The 24805-nt window shown below is 34.8% G+C and overlaps 1 protein-coding gene across 1 annotated transcript; it reads right to left on the bottom strand.

Annotated features, from left to right (window-relative positions):
* Positions 1-9059: 9059 nt before the first annotated feature.
* LOC113762932 (synaptotagmin-3) lies at positions 9060-13844 on the bottom strand. The gene is made up of 12 exons (XM_027306575.1): positions 13554-13844; positions 12352-12450; positions 12196-12246; positions 12000-12123; positions 11675-11793; positions 11473-11574; positions 11307-11381; positions 11100-11176; positions 10702-10951; positions 9756-10127; positions 9490-9618; positions 9060-9392 (listed from the first exon to the last, which is right to left on the bottom strand). The coding sequence occupies exons 1-12, from the start codon at positions 13662-13664 to the stop codon at positions 9249-9251; spliced, it is 1653 nt and encodes a 550-aa protein (XP_027162376.1). The 5' UTR covers positions 13665-13844; the 3' UTR covers positions 9060-9248.
* Between the last annotated feature and the right edge of the window lie 10961 nt (positions 13845-24805).

Below are 24805 nucleotides of genomic sequence, written 5' to 3'. Positions count from 1 at the left end.
TTGTAGAAGATTAGGAAGGGAGAGTTGAGTCTGACCTGTGGATTTTGTTGTTTATTTGTTTGAGTTGGGGGACTTGGGAATATGGGCGGTTTGACATTTCATTTTTACACTTTTTATTTCTCCACCTGATAAAAACAGTGCATCACCAGCCACGAGTCATGCATTTACTTTCCTTGCTTTTACAGCGAATTATGACACTATTTGATAAGTGAGTTATTTTGGGTATTTATCTAAAATTTTACTGTAATTTACTATAAAATTTTTTTAAAAAATTTTTGAAATATGTAAATTTTTTAATATTTTAAAATATATAGTTTAAAAATTTTGAAAATTTTTTTGACGTTACTGTGACTAAAGTTTTTAAAATACTTGTAACAGATAAACTTGACAAAAAACTTGCCTGCAAACAAGGCCTATGTTTATGAGATTAAAATATAATTAAAAAATATATTTATAAAAAATTTTATTAAAAAAAAGTATCAATCCAATCAAGGCGTGTTTGTAAGAACTAAAATATTGAATTTCTCCAATTTGCCCCGCTATGGATGAAAAATTAGAATTACTTCTATTTTATTTTCGTAAGCCTTTTAAAAGGACTATATATATATATATATATATATATATGTTTTATTATCATGCTAACATGTATCACGTGGTGTTGATGGCTGGAGTGAATGACAGGCTAAAATGTTTACCAATTTGAAGGACAACTACTCTGATTTTATAAAAGGATATAAATTTGTCTAAAATTACTAATCATTCGACCAGACCAAAATGTCTATTGTCTGAAAAATTCCAAAAGTAAACTTTTCTCTCTGTTTTAGCCTTAAAAACGTGTCCTCTGACCTTTTTTTGTAGGTTGAAACATGTACAAGAAATTAAGAGCGTTTCAAAAAAAAAAAAAGCACTTGTGACCATTACTAGGTAAGTTACATACCCCAGGCGTTTAAGAAGAAATCCAAGTTACTATTCCTCCCTAAGTTTATACTTCTATTTCTTGTGGAATCTAAAATCTCTCACCTTATAGTTGTAGTTTTTCCCACATTTTATCTTCGGGTCAGGTAATTTTCTTCGACGGCAGATTCTGATCAATTTGGTTATATCATCAAAACCTTTTTAATCAAGTAAAATGGTTTTCTCTCTCTCTCTCTTTTGGTCTGCAACGTCAACCATCTAACCTGTTATAAAGAGACTTTATGTAAGAATTGGTAGGTGAATCACTACATCAGATAAGTGCATTACTGCACTCTCTGAATTTTTTTTTCACTCACAAAAAAATAAGAAGAAGCACGTACTTCTTGTATGATGCACTAAACGGGGTTCAAAATTTCAATCTCGCGTATTTAGGCTTCAACTCATAAAAATATATATATTTATCGCATGTCCTAATTTCCAACGATCATATCATGAGGTTTACCATATCTTTTTTTACTCTGCTTTTTCTGGCACTACACCACCTACCCATCACCTCCCAGTAAAATCATGCGTGATCCTATCTAAATCATGTCTTACAAAAAGAAAATTATTTGATTAGCAAATATTAGTAAATAATCTAAAGTGGATTAGGGCATACTCCTTTTCTAGAAAACCTCACTAGGCAAACTTTTCAAATCCAAAAATAAAAAATAAAAAATGATTAGTTGTAAATTGTGGATCGATGACTCAGAAGAATGCGATGGAAATGTGGATCAGTAAGCCCAATTGGGGCCCCACTAAGCAGTATTGTTGGACAATTAGAGATGGGTCAAATGAGGTGGGATTTTTCTAATGCTGCTGCATTTACCAGATGATTTGATAAGTACGCCCACACGTGCACATCATCACATTTTCCTCCTTTATAGTTGTGGCCGGCCTCGGCCTCGGTCAACCTTTGTTCACTTTAATCCTTCTTCTGATTTAATTTTCTCTCGTAAGTATTTAACGCCAATTTCCCTCTCTTCCTCTAATTTTTTTTTTTTTTAAGCAGAAGATCTTGAATTCACGATCCCTAATTTATAAACTTTTTTTTACATTATCACTCAACTCAACCTTCCTCCTTTTTCTAATTTGGTGAGTCATTTAGTATCATTTTTCTGAGATAAAACGCAAAAAGAATCCCACAATTTGGAAACTAGCCCGTACACTAAAGATTACTTATTCATACGGGTTACCAAAAAAATGTTTTTTTTTTTGCCAAAAATATGGCATGAGAATAGATTGACTTCTACACCTAATTTGCTAGCATCAGTTTTGTCACATCCGAAAGCCGGTTTCTTGTCGTCAAATGGTCAAAGATTGGTGCAAAATAGAATATATTTTTGTAATCGTCCCGTGGGCTAGGTGCAGTTTTAACACATTGGTTTGGTCGTCGGCGCTTGGCCACTTGATTTTTCTTCAACCACCAAGCCAAATTAGACGTGGCTCTTCTTCTTCAATGCCTTCGAGTTTGAGGAGGAATATTACAGCTCTGAGACATCTCAACGCCATTACCTCTTGACTATGGCATTTCTTGGAAGAAAGGTTTTCAAAAAATAAAATAAAATAGTAGTGTTTTTGAGACTTAACGTATGATCAAAAAGTGTGGTTGAAGAATCACATTTTGTAACAATTGCAAACCTAATGAAGCCCAAGTTTTTATTTTTTAAAGCAAGTTTTCTAAGTATTACGTACGTAGAAAGCAGAAAACATGAAAAAAAAAATATTTTTTGTCAAAGCTGTTGTTACGTTGCAGGACAGCTAGCCCATGATAGGTAGCAGCAACATAACGATTTGGTCAAGTCTCAAATTTAATGCTATTACTACTTTTCTTCCTCTAGAATGGGTACTGAAACGTTTATGAAGTCTTCTTCATCAATCTTTAATAGATGGAATTGGAAGCCGTATACCGACATCAAACCTAGTACGTGTTTTTTGAAAATCATATATAGCCAAGAAGGCTCAAGAGTAGGTAGGGTCTTTACCATCTAACTTTGATTAGGCAATTTATATTATGTTCCTTTCGGAATGAACAAGAAAACAATTTATGAACAAAAATATGCCGGCCAATTTTATGTTAACTAGAAATTTAGTTAATTTATTATTTCGATTTTATCTAGAGGCCTGCAATACATTTGACATGAGCCAAAATATAAAAGAACAATCCCAAGGCAACATTTTAGTTCCTTCTCTTAATTAAGCTCGATCATTGTCTACAAGTTTGTATTTACTATTTCAGTGTCCCATTAGAATTAATTGAAATAACAAAATCCATATAATATGGCCGTGTTTATTTCGTCTGCCTGCGGAAAGATTTATTATTGTCTTCCTTGCTTCCATCTTTTTGTCCAATTTTCATACTAAAGAAATAATATGACCATGCTTTAAAGTTTGGATCGGTCGACCTTCATCTGCACTGATAGTGTAGTGATTTTTTTACACTACTAATTATGAATGTACGTCACACATGTATATAATTTAGATTTTTATTATATATTATGATCTAAATCTGTTAATGTAAAAAAAAAAAAAAAAAATTCGTCCCCACAATGTATAAAAATCTTGCATTCAAAGTTTAGTGTCGTACCAATAATTTGGCAAGATGATGCCAAGTCTTGTCACCAACGACAAAGGTTGAATTAGTAGTCTTCGGTAACTGATGCAACGTGTTTTATTATGTACGCCATTCAAATAGTCGTTGCAAGAATTTGTGGGGAAAAGGGCTGGAGATTTATTCTTCGAGAATATATGCTCCTTGGGGTTGGAGTGGACTTTCAGGTGATCTAGATCTCACCATATCTAATTCGAAGTCAGTGGTGGACACTTGAATACTCGAGACATGCAGGTTGTATATAATCTTTTCCTTTATTCTTGACATATATTTATACGTGGCTTGCACAACTTTGATTCCATAAAATGGCAAGCATGTTCAAGGAATTAGTCATATGGACGTAATTAAAAGTTTAAAATAGAGCTATAATTTTCTCTATTGTTTTTTATGGCATTTTCTTTTGTTTCATTAGGGCGAAATGACATTCATTAATTGACTATCATAATTAATTTTTAATTTAATTTCCGCAAAAAGTCATGAATGATTGTTGATAATCAAACAAACTACTTCCTAATCAAATAAATCCTGAGGACTTATTTGCTGAGAGTAACTTGAAAGAAGGGTTGGATTGGATGGTAGGATTAAAGGGATTGTAAGCACAAAATTTTGGATTCAAAATATCTCAATTACGTCATAAAAGAAAAAAAGAGGCAAGCGTTCGGGCGTTTGGGTTCTATATATAAAGGCTGTTCTCCACATGTTTGGTAACTTTGACAAGAACATATATGAAATTTTTTCGTGTCATCCATTCTTTTTGAAAAGAATCTCAATTCATCCGCTTGTAAGGCTTCGTGTAGCGATTTTGATATAAATCCATCCAACAAAATCATACTGGATTCACGATGAGTAAAAAGTTGGTGGTCACCAAGAACCTGGGCTAAACAAAATCCTTTGAGGAAAAAAGTTACGAGAATTACATGGCTTGACAAAACTGTGCCGACTCTCTACTTCCAATTCTAAGAAGAACAAACAAACCCAATAATCCGAATCATATATTTGCAGCAGCTAGCTACTAGCCTAAATGTACATATATATATAACTCTATAAAAGTACGAATGTGGACTGGGAACTAGTACCAAGATCGAAATTCTGTTCACTGGTATCTGGGGCAATTGACAAATGGAAGGCATCAAAAATATTCATCTTCTTCTGTACTTCGTCAACTTTATATGTAAGCCAAAGCTTGACAAAACGCACTTAGATGAACCAGTGGATTGGTACTATGGTGTACAATTAATACACAACAATATCCATTGGCGCAAGAAATGAGAAGCAAAAAACTATCACCAAGACAAGTATAAGCTAATTAAGTAGCATAAGGTAATTCTTTTAAGTCTTTGAGTGGAGCGAAGTTCTCTATTCCCACTCAACTTTACGGTTTACACTCTCCTCTCAAAAGCCAACCTTTTAAAAGGAAAAATGCCCTATCTTTTTAAGCTGCAAAAAGTTATTCCTTTCCCCCACAAAACAACAGCAACTAGTAACCAAGAAAGTGACTCCTTTTCATTTCATTTCACCTTTTGAGACCACACATGCCTCCCAACAATTTTACTTATTTCCAGAGATATTCATTCATGTATTAGAGAGAGAGAGAGAGAGAGAGATCAGAGAATGTGTGTGTATGAGAAAAAGAGAGTGGGAGATCTTCATAATTCGCAGCCCTCATTGCAATGAATAAAGATCCACTAACAAAGAAAGAATCGTCATAACTCCTTTGTGGGGGGATAGGATTCCCTTTTCCACATCCTTTTTCTATCTAAATTTGCCAGACTTTCTGGGGCAAGTCAACTACAAAGCTGACTTTATTGGTATAATAGTAGTAGTTTTATAGAAACATAGGAGAACTTTGCCCCTAATGGTGCTCCCCACTTAGGTGATCATTAGATTAGGGTAACAACTAACAAATGTGATGTTTTGTCGTTACTCTTTGATATGCATGGCACGACTCTTGACGAGCATGGTGTACGAAGCCCTTCTCGTTGTCCTGCAAGATGACACATTAATTTTGACTGATCATGATATATTAACCTCCATTTCTTGACTAGGGTTTTGTAAACCTCGAGAACTACACTATTTTACTTTGTTGAGCTCGATGAGCTAGGGTTTTTCGCCATTGGCTTCGACGAGCAAAATAAATAACTTGGTTATTGTTGGCGCCATGCATTGGGCAATCTCTCCTTAAATTTCTTTTCTTTTTCTTTTCAAATTCTTTTCTCTTCTGGATTGGTGTTTCTTTGCAAAAGTAAGAGGCCTCATGTATGTATGTAAGTCAGCTTTGTCCTGAACTTTTTGGAACCATTATTCATTTTATTTCTGGGGGCCAGCCCGGTGACCTCAGACATGATCTTTACTCGAGTAACGTCGATGCTGACTTGAGACATCATTTGCAAACATTTTGGAAAACTAGCTCTACAAAATGAAATTTACATAATTAGCTTCGTACTGAACATGTTAATTTCTGAATAAATAAACATTGGAAATGGCTAAACACACACTATATATATATATATCAAATTCAATATATAAAAAGTAGCAAACAAATTAGAATACTACTGTTACTGAGGGTGACCCTTCAATATTGCGATCCATCCCACCAGGATTATGAAGCCTCCTTTTTCCTTCTTATCATGATGTCACATGTGTGGTGGCTTGGATGATTACCATCAGCAAGTCAAACCTAATCCATATCTTGCACCCCAGCAAGGTCCAATTTTCCTCAAAGCTTATAATTATTCATGTCGCAATTCGCATGGAATATCATGACTATCCAAATAGGTATCGTGCCATATGCCATACAGGGGCCGATTGGAAAACTCAGGCCGATTAATCTTTGGCCGTACTGACTCTTCTTCGGTAACAGCATCACATGGATATGCTCTATAGTTGAGAAGTAGAATGTGGAAATTTCAAAACCATGTATTTTTGCGAAGGCTTCTTAATTTTGGTCAGGAATATTCGTGAATGGAATGAAGTTCCCACCTCCACTAACTAGTGACAAGTTGTTAGTACTTAATCAAATATTAAAGTTTTGATTAGTTGGTTTCAAGAGCACTAGAGCAAGATAAGAATCATACTTTATGTGTGTGCATACATGCTTGAATGCATAGGCAAGGTAATTAATTAACTACCTGCAACGCATTGTTTATGACAAGATGTCACGAGATGAGAGATGAATTAAGTTCATCTTGAGGATTGAGATCCCGCTTAAGTCTTTTTCTTTTTTTTTTAGCCAGAGAAAGGTGGGATTAATTTAAGAAGTGGAGAAGGGAGACAAGAATTTGAATTCAGAATCTTTAATTCTTCTTTGGATCTTAATCATAACTTAGAGTTGTTTCTTTGTGATTTAAATTTCTTTAATCTTATTCACAAATCAAACTGTTCTCAAGATTAGTGTCTACTGCAGGGAGTTTGTGGAAGAATAGAAGAGAAACAAAGAAATAACGTAGAGAAGGAATAATAAAAGTCGAGTTCAGCAAGATGAGAAGATTGATCAATTTCCTCTAGCTTTGCTCGAGAGTTCATGAATGAACAGCGGAGAAAAAGGGGAAAAAAAAAGGAAAAAGAAAAAAACCTCCAATTCCATATATCATGTTTCCACCACGTTTTTTTTTAAAAAAAAATTTGGTTGTATACATATTTTTCGTCGAATTATGCTAAGGAATGGTAGTAGTGTATTAAATTATCCCCCAAAGGTAAATAATGATGGCTCATTGCGACACTAGTGTGAGACAATAGTGAATGATGGGATGTAGGGCTAATTGCGACGAGACACGAGCGCACTGACACCTGAGTTATCGCCGGAATATTGCATGAGCCAAGTTGGACCATCACCACGCATCAATTCATCAGTGCCCACAGACTTTTCTTTTTTCTTTTTTCTTTTTTAAATAAAAAAAATATATATAAGCAAATTTCATTAACAGATCACTGGAAATCGTCAGCACGATTTGATTCGCAATTTCACAACATTAGAATTATCAGGAGCATAATTGCCCTCGAGTCTTGACTATAATGTACTAGAAAAGCCACAAACGAACGAATACATCCGGTTTAGGTGACTATTTTGTTATTCCTGGTTCTATCAGCACATCCCAGGTCCAAATTGACGCATTTGGCAGGTTTTGTTTGAGCTAAAACATAAAATTATAGTGATCTTGTACTTAGTATGCAGCAATAATTCTAGGGGCAAAATGGTTCGATGCATGCCTGAGTTTTTAATAGTTGAATTTTAGATCGGGTTGTGAAGTTGACCAAATCGGATGAACCAGCCTATCCATAGGAGAGGAAGAAAAGATGAAAAGACAATCCACGATTTGCCAGAAAAGCAGTGTGATAAGAATGGCACTCTTCTATCTTCTTTTCTGACATCTTCCAATTGATCCTGAAAAATTCATGTTTCTTTTTTGTTATATATAATATATAATTTGGGTGAACAAGAGAAGAAATCCAGAAATCAAATGTATTTAGAGTTCCTAAATTTTCAAATATTTTCTTGCAAGAAAATAAAATGTCACGGTTCCTTTTTCAATTTAAGGACAGCGAGACTGACTGTTTTGCAAGAGAAAATACACAAAAAGAAAAGAAAGAAAGAGAAAGGGCTGTCAGTCTGACAGGAAACCTTTTGCTGCAGGACAGCAATGAGCCAAGGCCCAAGGGCGATCCAAGATTAATCCACTAATTGATCCAGTAGAGTTCGTCTTATCTGGAGAATTACCACTTCTGAAGATTGGGCATCATTGATCTAGGCCCACTATGTGGAGAATGAGACTGCATACGGTTGGTGCTCCGATAAAATTAGGTGTAATGCAGGTAACCTGTCACGCCCCGTATCCTATATGGGAAATGTAACAAAACGAATAATGCCTTGGACGATGGAGTATATCACCATTTATTTACGCTTTGGTAGATATCTAAGTATATACAAAAATCTTATTTTCTGTAATTTCTCATTACTATAACAATCCTGTAAGAATAATTTGTGGCATTTTTTTTTGGGTAAATTACACTTTTTTTTACTCCTATAGTTTCAAAAATTATACAAAAACCCTCTTGTAATTTCGACTAAAGTGTAAATGGTTTTTTGTAACGGAACGATCTGAAAATGTCGAGGAGAAGCCTTTGTTTAGAAATTAAAATAACTGAAGTGATTAAGATTTATAAACATATTATGCATGGCATTTGACCACTGCTTTATCATGTAACCTTTCTTATGATTTTCAAAATCCTATAAAGAGATGGTATTTTGAATAAGTAATATCTATTTGCCTATAAAACTACATCCCTTAAAGTTTATTAATTGTTAATTAATTTGTAATACTTTGTCATTCCTTTGCTAATACTATTTGGCATGTAGCACAAAGGGCAAATCTGGCACAAATATTTCATTTCACTCCGTAAAACAATATTTTAATCGCTTGGACTGAATATGCAAGGAATCAGTAAGTTTAGGGGAGGTGAGTGCAATTTTTTAAACCACAGGGGAGGTGAGTGCAAGTGTCAGAAACCTCAAGGGAGGTTTCTGCAATTTTCCCTTTCAAGAATTTGACCAATAATGTAGTAATACCCAAACGGAACAACGTAACTTTTGGCACTCAATCTCGAGGATTTATCTTCCAGTAGCCGACCTTTCATTCGCACTAAGGATGTTGCTATAGTTGAAATTTTACCAGAACATCCATCATGTTCAAGACAATTGCACTTGTACTGTTTTCCATCGTAATTCAACATGTATCTGTCCATACTTTGAATCAATTAAATGGTATTTTTCATTCATTCTTCCATTGTTCACAACATCAGCAAGGTTGATTTCCACATATCCCAGTGATTCCTGTACAGAAACAAAACAATTCAAGATCCTCAGTGCTGCTAAACAATTAAATGGGAACAAAAAAGACTCAGAATGGGATGGTGATGGATTTGATTACCTTTGATTGCAATCCGAATCGTGTACGCTTACTCATGACCTCCACACGAATCTTCTCAGAAACAGGAGGCTCATCCAGCGTAAACTGGAACTCTTCATTCCATGCTGGATCACGAGTTCTCCTGATCATCTGAGGGAACAAAATTTTCTTCATTGTTAGCAGCTGAAATGATAACACCTTTACATACTCTTCGTGTTTGCATCGAATGACTTGATTTCCAAGGCAAATAGGTGAAACGAAGGAAGAAACCATGCTACGTTACTCACCTTTGATTTCCTTTTTTCTCCTCGGAAAATTATCAGAGCGTATGGATTGTTGTGACGTGACCCTTCTACATCCTCAGCTCCATAAACAGTAACCGAAAGTAAACCAGCTCCGCTGTAACTCTCATTGCTGGATTTAGTGTCAATTATGCTTGCTTTCCTACTGAATCTGTCAAGAGGCCCGCTAAACGAAGCACTGTCTTCTCTGAAAGGAGCGTACCTCAGCTCAAGCACAATTTGGCCTCTCTGCTTCTTATTATGAAGATCAGTTATATCTGTACTCTTAAGCAGGTCTAGTGTCAACTCTTTTGTCTCGTTTGCATTTAGAAGCTTCAAAGGATAAACTTGCATTCCCAGCCTGTCATGTGCTCCAACCTCCATCAAAGTGCAATCCAACAGAAAGAATTTTATTTCAACTCTTCGTCCCATTTTAGCATTTTATTGAACACACAGCATTTATCAACTTGCATGTATCAGAAATTCTAAAAGATGATTGTAAGGGTTAAAAGTACAAATTACTGCATATATCTTTTTCAATTAATTTATCTCCAAACAGTTCTTGTGGACTTCACCTTCTTGTATTAGCTAGCCTGAGATTGCAAATTGACCATGAATGGCAGTCTATGAAAAATAAATTATGATCAGTTCTTAACCAGTCAGCTTGCAAATGGAGTCTGATGATGTAAAGGACCTTTGAATATTATCTTCCAAGAAAAGAAAGAGTCTGTTCTCCTTGAAGCTATATCCGATTGACATCCAAGAGATTAAAATCACATTTCCTCTGGTTAAACTTTAACTGTGTAAAATTCAATGAAAAATCGCTTTCACTACTATACTTTCTTCAACATTTTAGATATAGAAATATTTATCAGTTAACAAATTCATTGGTTAAACTCAAGAGGTGCAATATTAACTAAATGTAACAGAAACTGAGACTGAGGGTGTGTACCTTGTCCCAATCATAGACATCTATAAGAAGAAACTGAGACTGAGGTTCCTTCACAATTAGCTTAAAATTCTCATTCCACTCAGGGTATAAGGTTTTCTTCTTGATGGTAGTTTTCTTAGTGGGCAACCTGTCTCCACTCAGACTTAGTTTAACGTAAGGATCTGAAAGTCCGAGCAAGTCCATCTTCAAGAGCTTCATGGCTCGTACAACTCTTACATGTAATATCCCAACAGGCTTCTTAGCAGCCACACTGCAAGGTAAGAAGGAAGTATGAGCCAAAAGGAGGCAAAGGACTTAGTATATGACCCACAAATTGTACTAAATGCACGACAACATTTCACAAGTTACACATCATTTTTCCAATAGCAAGATTGTATGATGCACAAGAAGCAACTTACGTTGAAGCATCAAGAATTGGAATTTCAAGGAACCGTGGCCACAGGTAGAGGCTTGATACTTGTTTTTTGATAGTTTCCTACCAGAAAAGGAAGAAGTTTGAGGTGAATACTTATGGTACTTCTGTAAGATTATATATCTGACAAGAATTTATCCTGTGACACCCATCCCCCAAGTTCGTGTCCATAACAAATTCGTCAAAATGCCACCTGAACATAACGATATAGGCCAGGAATAGACATGATGTCTCCACCCAGCACTTTCAATCCAAAGTCAACCTGTGGCTGCACAAAATAAAGATGATCATCAGATAAATGCATTTTCCCTTGCTGATGCACTACTGAATGAATTCATGAAGCCATAAACACTACTTACCTTCTCCATTAAGGATACAACAATGTTTGTAAAACATGGAAGTGTTGGAACGAGAGGCTTTAATGTGATACGTGGAGCTGCTTCAATTTGTATGTCCACCAACTGGTAAGAAGCAACGTCAATCCTTCAACAAAAATGACCTCTTCCTAGAACCACATAAATTCGCTGTTGTAAGGTCTTATTTTTTCTGTGCTCTTCTAACCTGGATTAAGATTCTTAAAGATGCTAACTTTACGGTGACTAATATGTCAGGATTTCCCGCCCACTTAATTGCTGGCTCCATTACTAGTTCACTCTCATTTGTCTCGTAAACTTTAAGACCTGTCAAGACATGATAACATCCAGTCAATGAGTATGCATATACTGAAAATCATGATTAAATTTTCTAACGATTTTAAACATCAAAGAGACGTGACTATATATGCCCTAGTACTTAAAAGAAGCTATTGAACTGTGACATAACAGAATCAAAGGGCACATGAAGCAGCAACTACATTTGCCACCAAAACTCTAAAGGAAAAACTCACCATGAATTGTTGGTGAAAGAGTTCCAAGGCTTATTTTTTCAAATTCAATTGATTCTATCTTACACATCCCTATGTAGTCAGCAAATATAGGCTCTGCTATGCTTCTAATGGTTCCATGGCTTGCCTGTAGAGTGAATGAACCCGAATTTACTATTTCTGATCACGAACAATAAAGTCTTAATCATGACAAAATTACCTTATCAATGAAAGGCCACATGTCATGAATAAATTTGTTTAACCAGTCTACCTGCGTGACCCACAATGATGGTTCAAAGATCCAGAAATCAGAAAACGTGATTAAAAGAAATTAAGTAAACAGCCTCATCTGGAAGAATTGAAAACAAAATCTTACCCTCTCATAATCAGGATTCTTCACCCACCATGGAATTTCAGGCATAAGATCTTGCATTTCAGTTGTATCGAGCTTGTCAAGTGCCTTGCCTTTGGGATCCTGTAAATTCAAATAATTGCCTCAATTAGGCCAATCTGTTCTTATCCATGTTTAGATAAAGCATTTAAAAAAACATCTTTCATGTTCTTCATGTGTTGTTCTGCCAAGCATTTGAACATGGAAATGGGATATCTAAAGACATAAAGCATGCAAAAATTGACTGACCGCAAAAGGATCACTTGAATTTGCCACACAAAATAAGCAGTAAAATTTTCATATGCATGATACAAATACACAAAATTATTGCAACTTTTAGACAGCAATTGGACAATGTTGATTAAGCCTTATCTAATTTCTTTATACACAACAATCATCATTACAATCTCCATCTTGCATACTTATTTTCTTTTGTACCAAGGTGAACTGTTTTCATTCAATGAGGATCAGCACATAATGGCATTGAAATGCAGGTTATTCCATATTGCTGCAACAGTGGAATTGGATTGTTTCAGTCATTGGTGTAAAGTGTAAGCCCTTTAAAAGCAGGTAGTTAGATGGTTAAAAGCGGGCAGTTAGATGTTTGGAGTTTCATGTTGGACTAAGAATGGGATTTGGCTTCCAATAGAATATCTCCCCTGCAACATCTGGTGCATACCTCCTCCAGTCACATGGAAGAGAGATTGGAATAGCAAGAAGAGGCTAATTCTTAATTGGAAACAGCTGGTATGACAGTTCCTTTTACATCTCATTCAAGATAAACTTACAAAACAACAAATATAATCTTTCATGCTCCTTCACCTAATTGGAAAGGTTCAGAAACATGTGCATTTTGGGGGGGAGAAAAAACCAGAAAATAACCGATGCATCAGATAGAACCTCCAAATTTCTTAGCAGCATCAAGGGATTTGAAGCTGATGATAACACAAGGCAAAAGACATTGGAACAGAATCCTGAAACGCATGATCATGCAAAACTTAACAATTGAATGCACTAACAGAAAATCAGGAAAACCCATCAAATAACAATACACCTTGTAACCATAAAAGAAATCATCAGACAGAATTTAGCAAGACTTTCAAAAAACAGTTCTAAACTCATTCCATAATAATAATAATAATAATAAAGGAATTCAAGAACTACAAGAACTTTATATAACTGATCACCTCAACGTGTTCAGGCTCCGCATAGATGAAGAGATAAAAACCCAACACGATTCCAATCAGAGACCCGACCAAGAAACCAAAAATTCCGAAGAAAGTGCTCAGGAATCCCATGCGGATTCTCTGCTTTTCCCTTCTCAACTTTAACAACTGACGCACATACAGTCTTTAAAGAATCGAGGAATTGAAGCTGGACGAAGGCAATGCAGAATTGGAAATATAGATGGAAAGAAGAACAGATTAAAAAGGTAAAAACTAGAACAAGAAAAATTAAGGTTGAAGGAATTGTTATTGTCGATAGAATCTAAGAAGCAAATTTATTTAGTCATCCGGTGAAGTCTACACTCTACAGGTAACGAAGAGAGTGAAAACGAAACCGCCAAAACAGACACGGTGTCAAATACTTCAAAAAGCAGCCAAAAATTTGTTCCAAGGCTAGGCTCTAACTCGGGCTGTGTTATTCAGCACAACGACAAAGTTGGAAGAATAAATTCTTGCGTCAAAATACTTGTCTAAGGCTTGTCAGCTGTAAAATTGTAATCCTCTGAAGTTTATGAAATTCGGGAGATACTTCATTAAAATCAATTTGCAGAACTGGGTTAGCACTAATTTTTCCTCAAAGTACCAAGGGTCTTCGTGACAACATGAGCATAACGAAAATGTTAAATTTCTGATAAATAAAAAAGATTGGGTGGTTTCGAAAAATCTCGAGAGAAATCTTTAGAAATAATTAAAGTCTATATACGTAGTTAATTTGGTATTAGATTTGTATATTTTTAAATTTATCCTTATCTCTATATCAATTAATCCTTATCTTTATTATCTATTAATTCTTATTTCTATTATCTACTGATATCCACTAAAACTATCTCCCTCCAATTCTCACATTCTTCCTTACCAACAAATTTAATTTTTTATTTTCGCTTGCATTATATTTTTAAGTCTTGTAATTAAAGATATTTTTTAATAAATTACACACGCATCGAGTGTGACTCCGTCGCTAGTTATGTATAAGCATCTATACTACGTGCCCAAGCGATGAAATCTTTGCACAAAGCATTCCTTTTTCCTCCTAGAAAATAACTTTTGGATTCCAGCATGAATTTTAAAGTATAGAGGGTTAAAAATTCTTACCCATGTAGTAGTTTAACCTTTCGATGCCTTGCAGATGGATTATTATGTGATTTTTTGGGAAATTGTGGATTCTCATTGACCAGCTTACGTGTTAAGATTGAGGATTGCTATAATTTATTTCGTTTAAATTGAATGGACACGAAATACAAAGTTGATTGTCTGCATGTCAATATCCCTGTCACGTATTTAAGTTTGACGCTGATACATCATCTAACAGTCCCACCTAAGCTAAAGGAAAGGAAACTCATCATGCAAAATTGGCAATTTGGGTAATAAATTATCTTTTTCTGGGCCGACGGGGGTGAAGAAATAAATTGTAGTAGCAACTAGGAAAAAAAGGATTAGATATTAGACACGTCAAGAAAATGGAGAGGAAAATGTTAACGGAAGGAATGAAAGTCAGATATTAGGCATCTTTTATTCTGGCTTTGAAAACTATATAGTACATGTTATTGTTCGTCAAGGGCGGCAAAGGCCTCGATGACCAATGATTTGGCAACAAGCTCGTTAATCGCGTTGGTTTATATATAAGTTTTGATAAATCCAACTCAATCACCATTAGTATCATTCCACTTGAGCTAATTTCAGAAAAAGTTAACAACAGACGAATATTTTAAAACTAAAATTTTATCAAAGAGGTAAGCGAGAAATCACTATTGATTCCCGTCCAAAAAAAACAAAAGAGAGACTATAATAGAACTTATCAACAGCATTATTGTATTGAATAACATCTGCTACTTTGATTTTTCTCAAAAAAAAAAAAAAAAAGTTCTAGTTCTAATTCTAATTCTACTTAAAATTCTAATAGACAGAAAAGGCAAATCGACCGGAGGAAAAATCAACATTAGGACCATGTCAACAGCAACAACTACAACGGGCTATAATTAATTGCATTCCTCCTGCAGCTTTTGTTTGTGGGCTGTTGTATCTCTTGATTTGGCTTTATTAATTAGGAGATTACAGCTGTTAAATCACTTGAGTGCTGAAAAATCAAAGAATGGCGTCCAAGTGGTTAATTTAATTGCTCTTGGTTCCGGGGAAATCAGAGGTTGTTTCTCAGCTTTGTTTTTCTAGGTGTGCTTCGTCTCCTGGAAATTCCTTGATCATGTTGTTTAATAGTACTACTAAAAGATATCGTGCGAGTTGTTTTCTGCGAACCAAACCATACATTTTCCACCATGTGGGAGAGGAATACCAAAACGATTCCTCCCATTTCTAGACGAAGTCAGAATCCAAGTGCATGTTCAAAACTTTTTTTTTAAAAAAAGAAAACCTACACGAAACGTTGAATTCAAACAAGAATGCAAATATACTACTAAATTAAAAAAAGATGATGTGAACATATTGAATTTTCAAGGAGAATGCACTTCTAGAAGTATCATAGATCTACGATTTTCTATTTTTTCAAAAAAAAAAAATTCTATAATGTTGACCGAGATTTACTTCCATCTATCAGCCCATATTTATTATATATAGGACTTGTTCTCGATTACTTTAGATTTTATAAAATCTGATTATAGAAACAGATCATGATGGAGAGTAATTAGAATCAGCAAAAATTACTTTTTGGCTCGTTATAGATTTTAGGTTTTTTTTTATCACTATAAAATCTATAATTAGAATATAAAAGCAACTGGAACATCACAATAACTAAATTATCTGAAATCAAAATCCATTAAAATAATCAATTGAAAATAATACATCCATCATTACGTTACATGATAAAAACCTCCGTGGTCTGTACGTTTGACAATATTGGGTTTTTTTTTTTTTAAAAATTTAACCAAGCACATTGAACTAAGACACGCAACTTGACCAATTCAATTAATAACTCAGCAATCATCACTAAAAATGTTTCCATATTGTTTCTTTCATTGGCTTCCTTAGCTCTTAAGATACAGATAGAACCTGTTTGGTGCTTTTGAATTATTCTCTTCTACTTCCAGTGCATGTGGCAAACTTGTCAAATGGCAGCGTCAAATCACACATTTGAACTCCGGATTCGGCACCTTTTAAGATTCCAAATGCAAATTTCTCGATACTTTTCAAATCAAAATAATAAATTAACAAGAAAAAACCTAAGATCTGGAGCAGAAGAAGAAATTAAGATTGACTGCTGGCTGATGATTAAAAATGGATCAAGTCAGATTGGTCTGGTGATACCTCTATGTATATGGATTAATCTTTCCTATACTGATTTGGTCAAATTTTTTTGAGTAAAAAAACGAAATTCATCCATCGATTGCAAATAATAATATTGTATATCCCCTACTACGAAAGATGGTTGAGCTAATAAGGCGTGCCTGGAGGTAACTTGTCCCATCCACCTGGAAGGAAAAGGGTTTGAGGTCGGTGCGATTGTCCAATTGTTACATGAATTTGGTAAATGCTAGCATTACTTTATTATTGTGTATGTAAACTTTGTTCATGATGATGTACATTGTAACTACTTCATTCATTTGGATGGATGACGAGTTTTTTACCGTATTTTTAATAGAGAATTTTTTTATTTTTTATTTTTTACAATTTTATTTACAATAACCTTTTAAAACACTTCAAAATTTTTAAAATATACACTTCAAAAACCCACAAAAATGTTTCTTTTTACCTTTTTCCTTCTTTCTCCTCCCCTACCTTAATCTAGCACTGTCGACCGGTACTTGACTGACAAAAGTTTTTTCTTTTTTTTTTTTGGTAAACATACATTAATTTACAAAAGAAGTACGACAGACAAACGCACTAATTGTACTAAATTTTAATTGTACCTGTCCTAATCCCATCAATGGCAGTGGTATATGTTAAAGGTCAACTGAGTTGTGTCGAGTTGAACTGCATATCATCGACTTGGGCTCTATGCTATCACAGCTTCCATGATCAGTCAAGCACGATTTCGATCATGGCATTGATGATTGATTGATGAGAAGAAGAGCACAACACACCACTTTTTGTTCCTTTTATATTTAGACGTCCGGGTATAGATTTTTCAGTTCACCATCTTCTCGTGAGGCCCATTTACAGATAGGGCCGGTTCTCAACAGCCTTTGTGGAAAATCCACTTTTCATTTAGAAAAACCCATGTTGTGATGCCACCCGCTGGTTTTTCTTCCAGTTCGTGCTTTTTAGGAAGCTTTAATAAAAGTGCTAAGACCAAGAGCCTATAACAATCTATTTTTCAGATTCTGATTTTAAAAATTTAGGAACTCAGCTAATCCAAAAGTAATACATATGACGGGTTTGGCCCAAGTTCATTGTCCATCAAAAGACAGTTACCCAATGGGCCAAAGTTTTGTCTGCTTAAAACTAAGAACATTCTTATTTATTGGTGTTAATGTAAAGGATCACATGAAGAACAAGTTAGTGAGCAGTTGGACATGATGCATCAGCGTAGCGGTCCAGTCGCTGATCTATTTGCTTTTTTTTTTTTGTCCTCATAGTGGGTATCTGGGGCCCATGGACTGATAATACCGTACGACCCCAATTAATCCCACTGCGGATGGAGAGAGAGAGAGAGGCTGATCTATTAGCTGTTTGTTGGACACTTCGACAGTGATTGCTGTGCATAGGCTTTGACAGTGGCAAATCCTGTTGGGCGTGGCAGCATGTCACCCTCACATTGAATGCACGTCCAAATAGCTGTATATTGGCCCCTTTTTGTTTGACACATCAAAATGAATAAAAGGCGTTTTCCCCATTTTCAATTCGAATTTATAGGTCTATAAGGCTTCCATTAATTCTGCTGGTTCCGCTGCTTAAATTGGGCATTTAATGGTGGCAAGCCAAACAAGCTCTAAGAATTCTTGAAGCTTCAATCTTTTTCGTGACCCAACAAAAAAACTAAGATAATTATACAAATATAATATCAAGAATGCCTTCCATTAAACTCTTTATACAGCGTTCTTCCTTCTCTTCTACTTCTTCTTCCTTTTTGTAAGTAAAAAATTTTGAACTCATAATCTCTTACTTACAGTTTCTTTCATCTTATCACCGAACTCAACATGACCCTCCCGTCATATAACCTTCACGTGCTGCTAGAAATCGCGAGGACTGTGTTAAAAATCTATTATTCGGCTGCTAACATACAGCTCGATCAATCATGACATATATTTCCTTGCAAACCGGCAGTCTAAAACTCGATTAACTCTAAAAAGAATTTCAACCAAACTTTGGCAAAGTGAAATTTTTGGGCTGAAATACAAGAAGGTTAGCGTTAAAGAGATGAATCCATATTTCAATCGCCGTTACGCTACTGCAACTTGAATAGCTCAGTAATAATTGCTTGCAAAGACTTCTTTATTCTTACGTTCTTTAATTCGGAACCTGCCATCCTTTCGAGCACCCAGAAGGATTAATTGTTACTCATAAGAACGAAGATATATGAAGCAAAGATGGTTGGTTTCAGTCATAGAACCGTAAATGGTACCATATAAATAATCACGAGAAAGTTTGGGGCTAAGCATATATGTTATCTACTTCTTACGTGATCAAGTTACTGAGATTCTATCCTGTTTAGCTATTGTAAAAGGAATTAGCCAATTATAGGAATATTACATTGTGGCAGAAACTCAACAAAACAGGGAGAAGATTAATGAACACACATTTTGAGGAAATTCGAGAAATAAAACATACTACTTTTATCACGGATATGAAACTTAGGTGAAGCAATTCCTCAAATGTTGGGACAACTGGAAGTTGATGTTCGACATTATTGACGTTAACAAAAGGCCTCAAAATCAAGTTTGCTGGCTTTTTGCCTTTTCTTCTGAATTGACCTGCAATAACCACAAAACTTTCTAAACTAAAAGTTCCAATTTTCTGGCCACCCATCTTCTCGCTACTTTAGTGCTATTCCAACCATTTGCATCCAATTTTGTACGGATTGTTTGAACAAGTTCCACACTGCAATTTACTCAATCAATGAATTAAAAAACCCAGTGCTTTATTTCACCTATAATTAAGGTTTTGCAATTTTTTTTTATTTTTTAAAAGGAGCAAAAGGCCAGAAAAGTCCATAAATTATTTATCAGAAGCGAAAATAGTCCCTAAACTTTTTATATACCTAACCAATTTAGTCCATCAGTTATATATACCTAACCAATCTAGTTCTTTTTGGGCTGAGCCACCAATAACACAAGATTCTGCCGATGGACAAAAGGGTGAAAAAAAGGAAGCCCACAGTCTGGCGTTCATTAAAATCATTAAAAAAAATTTGGCATGGCAATTTTTTCTTTATTTTTTTTTTAAAAAGAACGCCTTAGAAATCCGACATATTTTTTGTGGCTTTTGACTGAAATTGAATGTAGTGTTTGTTTTGGTGGCATGCTTGTAATATGGCCCAAAATTTTTAAAAAAATTTGTCTTGCCAAAACCTTTTAAAATGATTTTGCATAACTGATTTGTACACTGATAGTGTATAAAAAAAAGTTAATCTATTTTTTTTTTAATCTGAAAAACCGATCAACTTTAGCAAAAACTGGTGGTTCCTTTGACCATTTTGTGATGTTTACTGCTTGCTAAATTTGTGGAAACTAATAAAAGCCTCTTGAGGACAAGCTCCTCCTTCTTAGTAATACGATTCAATTCATATTACTTTTCGTATTCTTCGTTTCTTAATGGCAATATCTTGTTAGGCAGCCAGACTAGAGGTGTCAAAATGGGTGATTTGGACAAGTTTGGGTTGGGTAAAATGGGTAATGGGTATAAGTGAGTCAACCTATTTATATCCATTTAATTAGATGTGTATAAATGGATAAGTCAAAAATGAATTGGGCTAATGCCGTGGTCATAATGCATTTTGGTCATATTTGAATATATGAATTTTACGTTTTTTTAATTAAAAAATTGGAAATTGTTTCTCAATTGAAAATTCATCTCAAATGCTGAAAGTCAAACCTATTGCCTAAAATATTGGTGCCAAATTCTTGAATTTGGTTGTCTGGTAAAATGTATGTTCGGATGCAAGGTGCTGTTGTGGGTTGGATATTCGAGATCTAATGGGCTTAAATTTGTAGGAGGCCCAACAACTAGTCAACCAAACACCGGTAAACGAATAGGAAAGCATTTATTTCCTTTGAAAAAATTTTCTTTCCAGGGAAAATATCTTACACCCAATCAAACAGACCACTACATGTATTAATTTCTGTTGCATAATCGTCAAACTTAAAATAAAAGCGTGAAAAAGGAACTTATATAGGTGATCTCGAATGGCACGGAAAACGAAAAAGTTTTGTTCTAGATGAGCTTCATTAGAAAAACATTAATTAATTACTTTTTAATCAAAATCAAAGAACTACCGGGCCAAAATTCTTCGGCAGCTAATCTTCCGTGGGATCGACAAGAAAGGGTAATTTGAGAAGGGGTGAACTTAATTACTGGTACCAAATCCCGGGAACGTTTCGGACCATTGGCATGGATTGATGTAATTTTTTAAAGCTTTTAAAAAATGATTTTTTTTTCAATTTTTATTTTTTTGGTAAAAAAGAAAAATTAGTGTGTTTGGAATGCATTCTATTTACACACACTGATTTACTTGAACCATCAATACGTTTTTCAATCATCTTGTTATCTCACATATATCACATCAAAAAAAAAAAATGCTACAGTATTTTTTAAAAAAAAATTATTTCAAATAATCTTCTATTCAAACACAGCAGTGATTATTAACCAAATTATTGAAAGAACCGTTTAGCAAGACCGGGTGGGTATTTCTGAAAGTTTAACAAGAAAAGCTGATTCACGTGCCATCCTATTTATTGTCATCGTTAAGAATCTATCGTACATCAACAACATTTACGTCTGATATGGACAGTCAGATATCCTCAATTATAATAGGCATCCTCAATTATAGGGCACTGGCCGACAACACCTATTCCTCGTCACGCAACATGTTATCAAGTGTACCACCCTCCAGGATACAATCGGGAATTTCTAAATTTGTAATCAAACCAATTTGTCTCACGAGCTGCTACCGCCTGAGCTATCTCAACGGCTATCAGACCATTCTGAAATGTGCGGACAATTCCGCAACAAAGTGTCCCTCGTAATTGCGAATCACCGCAGCACCAATCCCAAAAGGTTTCTTATGCAGTGTGGAGAAGAACACTCAAAATTTGCTTTGTAGTAGCGTTTGATTTGAAGGGAGAAGCTGTCCACATTTGAGCGGTATTTTGAGGGGATGGGCTACAATGATTGAGGTTAGCTGGATGATAAGCTTGAAAGCGTCCCTCATGATAGCGAATCACCGCACCGATCCCAAAAGCTGCTCCTGCTTATGTACTGGCGTAGAACGATCAACATTTGCTTTATTGTGCGTTTGAGCAGTATTTTCAGGGTTACAACAGTTAGCGTTAGCTGCATGATGGGCTTCAAGATGATTAATCATTTTGAACAATCTTTTACCTTCATGCTGTCAATCATCAACGAAATTTCTTAATGGGCAGCTGTATCAGAAGAAATTTGATAGGAAGCAATCATGTCCTTCTTGAACAATTGTACACGGATGTTTTGCATCAATTTTCTCATTCAATTATATATATATATATATATATATATATATAAATAAAGATTTATAATATTATTATCCCGCAGTCCAATTGAAGGGTTTAGACTTCAGCAGTTCAGCTTTAGCCTGCAATTCAAGTAGTAATTTTGCATATTTGCTCAAGCTTTTAGTCAGCAACACACGTTGGACCTTGCGGAGGTCCAAGCTTCTAGATTGGTTGGTTGGTATTGTCATCCATCGGCCAGGCATTTAGTCATATTTACATTTACTAGTCCAACTGTCCAAGTATGGTAGCAATAATTATAACGACAGCTGATGCTTAGACTTCCCCCAAAAAAAAAAAAAAAAAAAACTGTAGAGGGTTTAGGAATTTGTTTGAAACATGTTTCACGATTGAGACACTTTAATGCTATCTATTTTTTGTTATCAGATCAGCCGATCGTATCGTGAGCATTCATTTTTTTTTATTCTGATTTGTCCTCTTGTATCACTTATTAAAGAAAATGCCAAAAATCAACGCTGGCCTTAGTTTTGAAATTTTAATTTTTCCATTTTTTTTTCAAATCAAACGAGTGTTTCAACAAATGAATGGAAACACTACTAGTTCCTGTTGCCTTGATTAATCTTTGGCATTGTCATATGAGTACCTGGACTTTTGAGTCTTTCATGTACTCATTTGAGCCACGTTTTAGTGGACTAATTCATCCCATCTGTCTAACTTTTGGAGGATACAATAGCATCCGAAGAAGTACAGCACAAACAGGACACTCGAGGAATTAGGCTGAACAAGTACACAAAAACTAAACAGCTGTTGGGATACTTTTTTCTTGGTATTTTTCAAAAATAGGATCAGTGTTACTTGTTTTTCAACTGCATTACCCAGTCCGAATAAGTCCAAAAGATAAGAGAGTATTATTTATATGGACAGTTTCAAATTTGATATCTTCTCTAAATCATCATTCATTTCATTTTGATGCCAATGCTAGTGAGTTTGATTTTCTTCGTTTGGAATATTTATTTGTTTTAAGGTTTTTTTCTGATGAATGCTCACGTATCATGAATAACTATTACCCTATTTTACATTTAAATAGTTTCTCTATTTTAACTCTTCTATTTTTTCAAAATATCAACACCTGGCCACTCGTTAGGACATACCCCACATTTAAATAGTTTACTATTTTTATCTTTTCTTCTCAAAAAATAATATTAGATTTAATGTCCATTTTCCTTCTCTAATTTTTTTTAAAAAAAGGCGTATCAACCATTTTAGCAAATTTGATTAAGTATTTCATATTGGACTAATTTGAAACCAAAAAAAAAAAAAGACAATGATATTAATCTAAAATTTTAAATAAATTAAAATTTATAAAGTATCAATCTTTAAAGAAATGAGTTTAGTATTACCTTTTTTATATATAAAATTTGGTAATTGTATTTATTTCTAGTATTTTGTCATTTATTCCTTTTGTTTGACTTAAAGTCTAATAAATTGAACAAAACATATATAGAAGCAAACATTAATCCAACACGAAGAATTTGAAGGATACAAACTAAACACCTTTCTTTAACTTTGATATTTTTTTATAATTGATACGATAGAGAAGATATAAATCTTTTAACAATGAAAGGAAATGATAGTAAGTTATATAAATAATTTCATGAATAAAAGGGCAATATTTTCATTACACTTTTTTTTTTTCATTTCTATCATTGACTAGTTTTCATTGTGTGACTACATCCAAAAGTTAGGGGCGCCAAACTGCTATTGACCCAGATGCAAAAGCGTGGACCCAGCATCTCCTCATGGAATCGACTCGTGCCTGCCAGAGCACGTGGATCCTTTAGCTATTTGTCGCTGAAACTACGACTATCCTCACCGTTACTGCAGCGTCTCACATGTTCGGGGAACTGGACCATCTGATGCGTTAAAGCTCAGCGGCCATCGCGAGGAATGTAAGTCCTTCAATACGGGGGTAGGTGAAATCTCACCTGTAATAAAAAAAAATTTAAAGATAGTGTCGTAGCATTCTCTTGATCTAGTTGGATCTGTATACTCACTAACTTTAACACAAGTCTTCTGAAGCTAATAATGTTGAAGATAATAATAATAATAATAATGTTGAAGATTAAGAGTGAAGCCTTTTTTTTAAAAAAAAAATAGAAAAGCCTTTTTGATAAGTTGATTGTTTCTGATATTTGGCCACAAGAAATAAGGAACGTTGCGTCGGCCAATATTTATGGAATAGTCTTGTGCCTGTCAGAGCACGTGGTGGATCCATTAGATCTTTGTGGCTGGAAGCCTGAAACTGAAAGCGAATCTACGATCTGCCTCGCCTTTACGTCTCGGATGAATCTCCGAGAAATGGGGATCTGGGCCGGATCCGTTACCGGTGAAACCATCCCGAAGGGTTTCAAGCATTTCAACAAAATATACATGCATTTGTTCAGAATGTAAATACATTTGGGCACAACATAAATTTAGTACTCTCTCCGTCCCACTTTGATAGTCCTGTTTCTTTTTTCACACAGTTTAAGAAAAAGTAATTAACTTTGTTGGAAAAGTAAATTTAGATTGCTATTTTCCTAAAATACCCTCACATTAAATAGAGTACAACTTTATGGG

The sequence above is a fragment of the Coffea eugenioides genome, chromosome 2 (assembly GCF_003713205.1).
Source record: "Coffea eugenioides isolate CCC68of chromosome 2, Ceug_1.0, whole genome shotgun sequence".
Lineage (NCBI taxonomy): Eukaryota > Viridiplantae > Streptophyta > Magnoliopsida > Gentianales > Rubiaceae > Coffea > Coffea eugenioides.
This window is presented reverse-complemented; position numbering and strand designations above follow the sequence as displayed.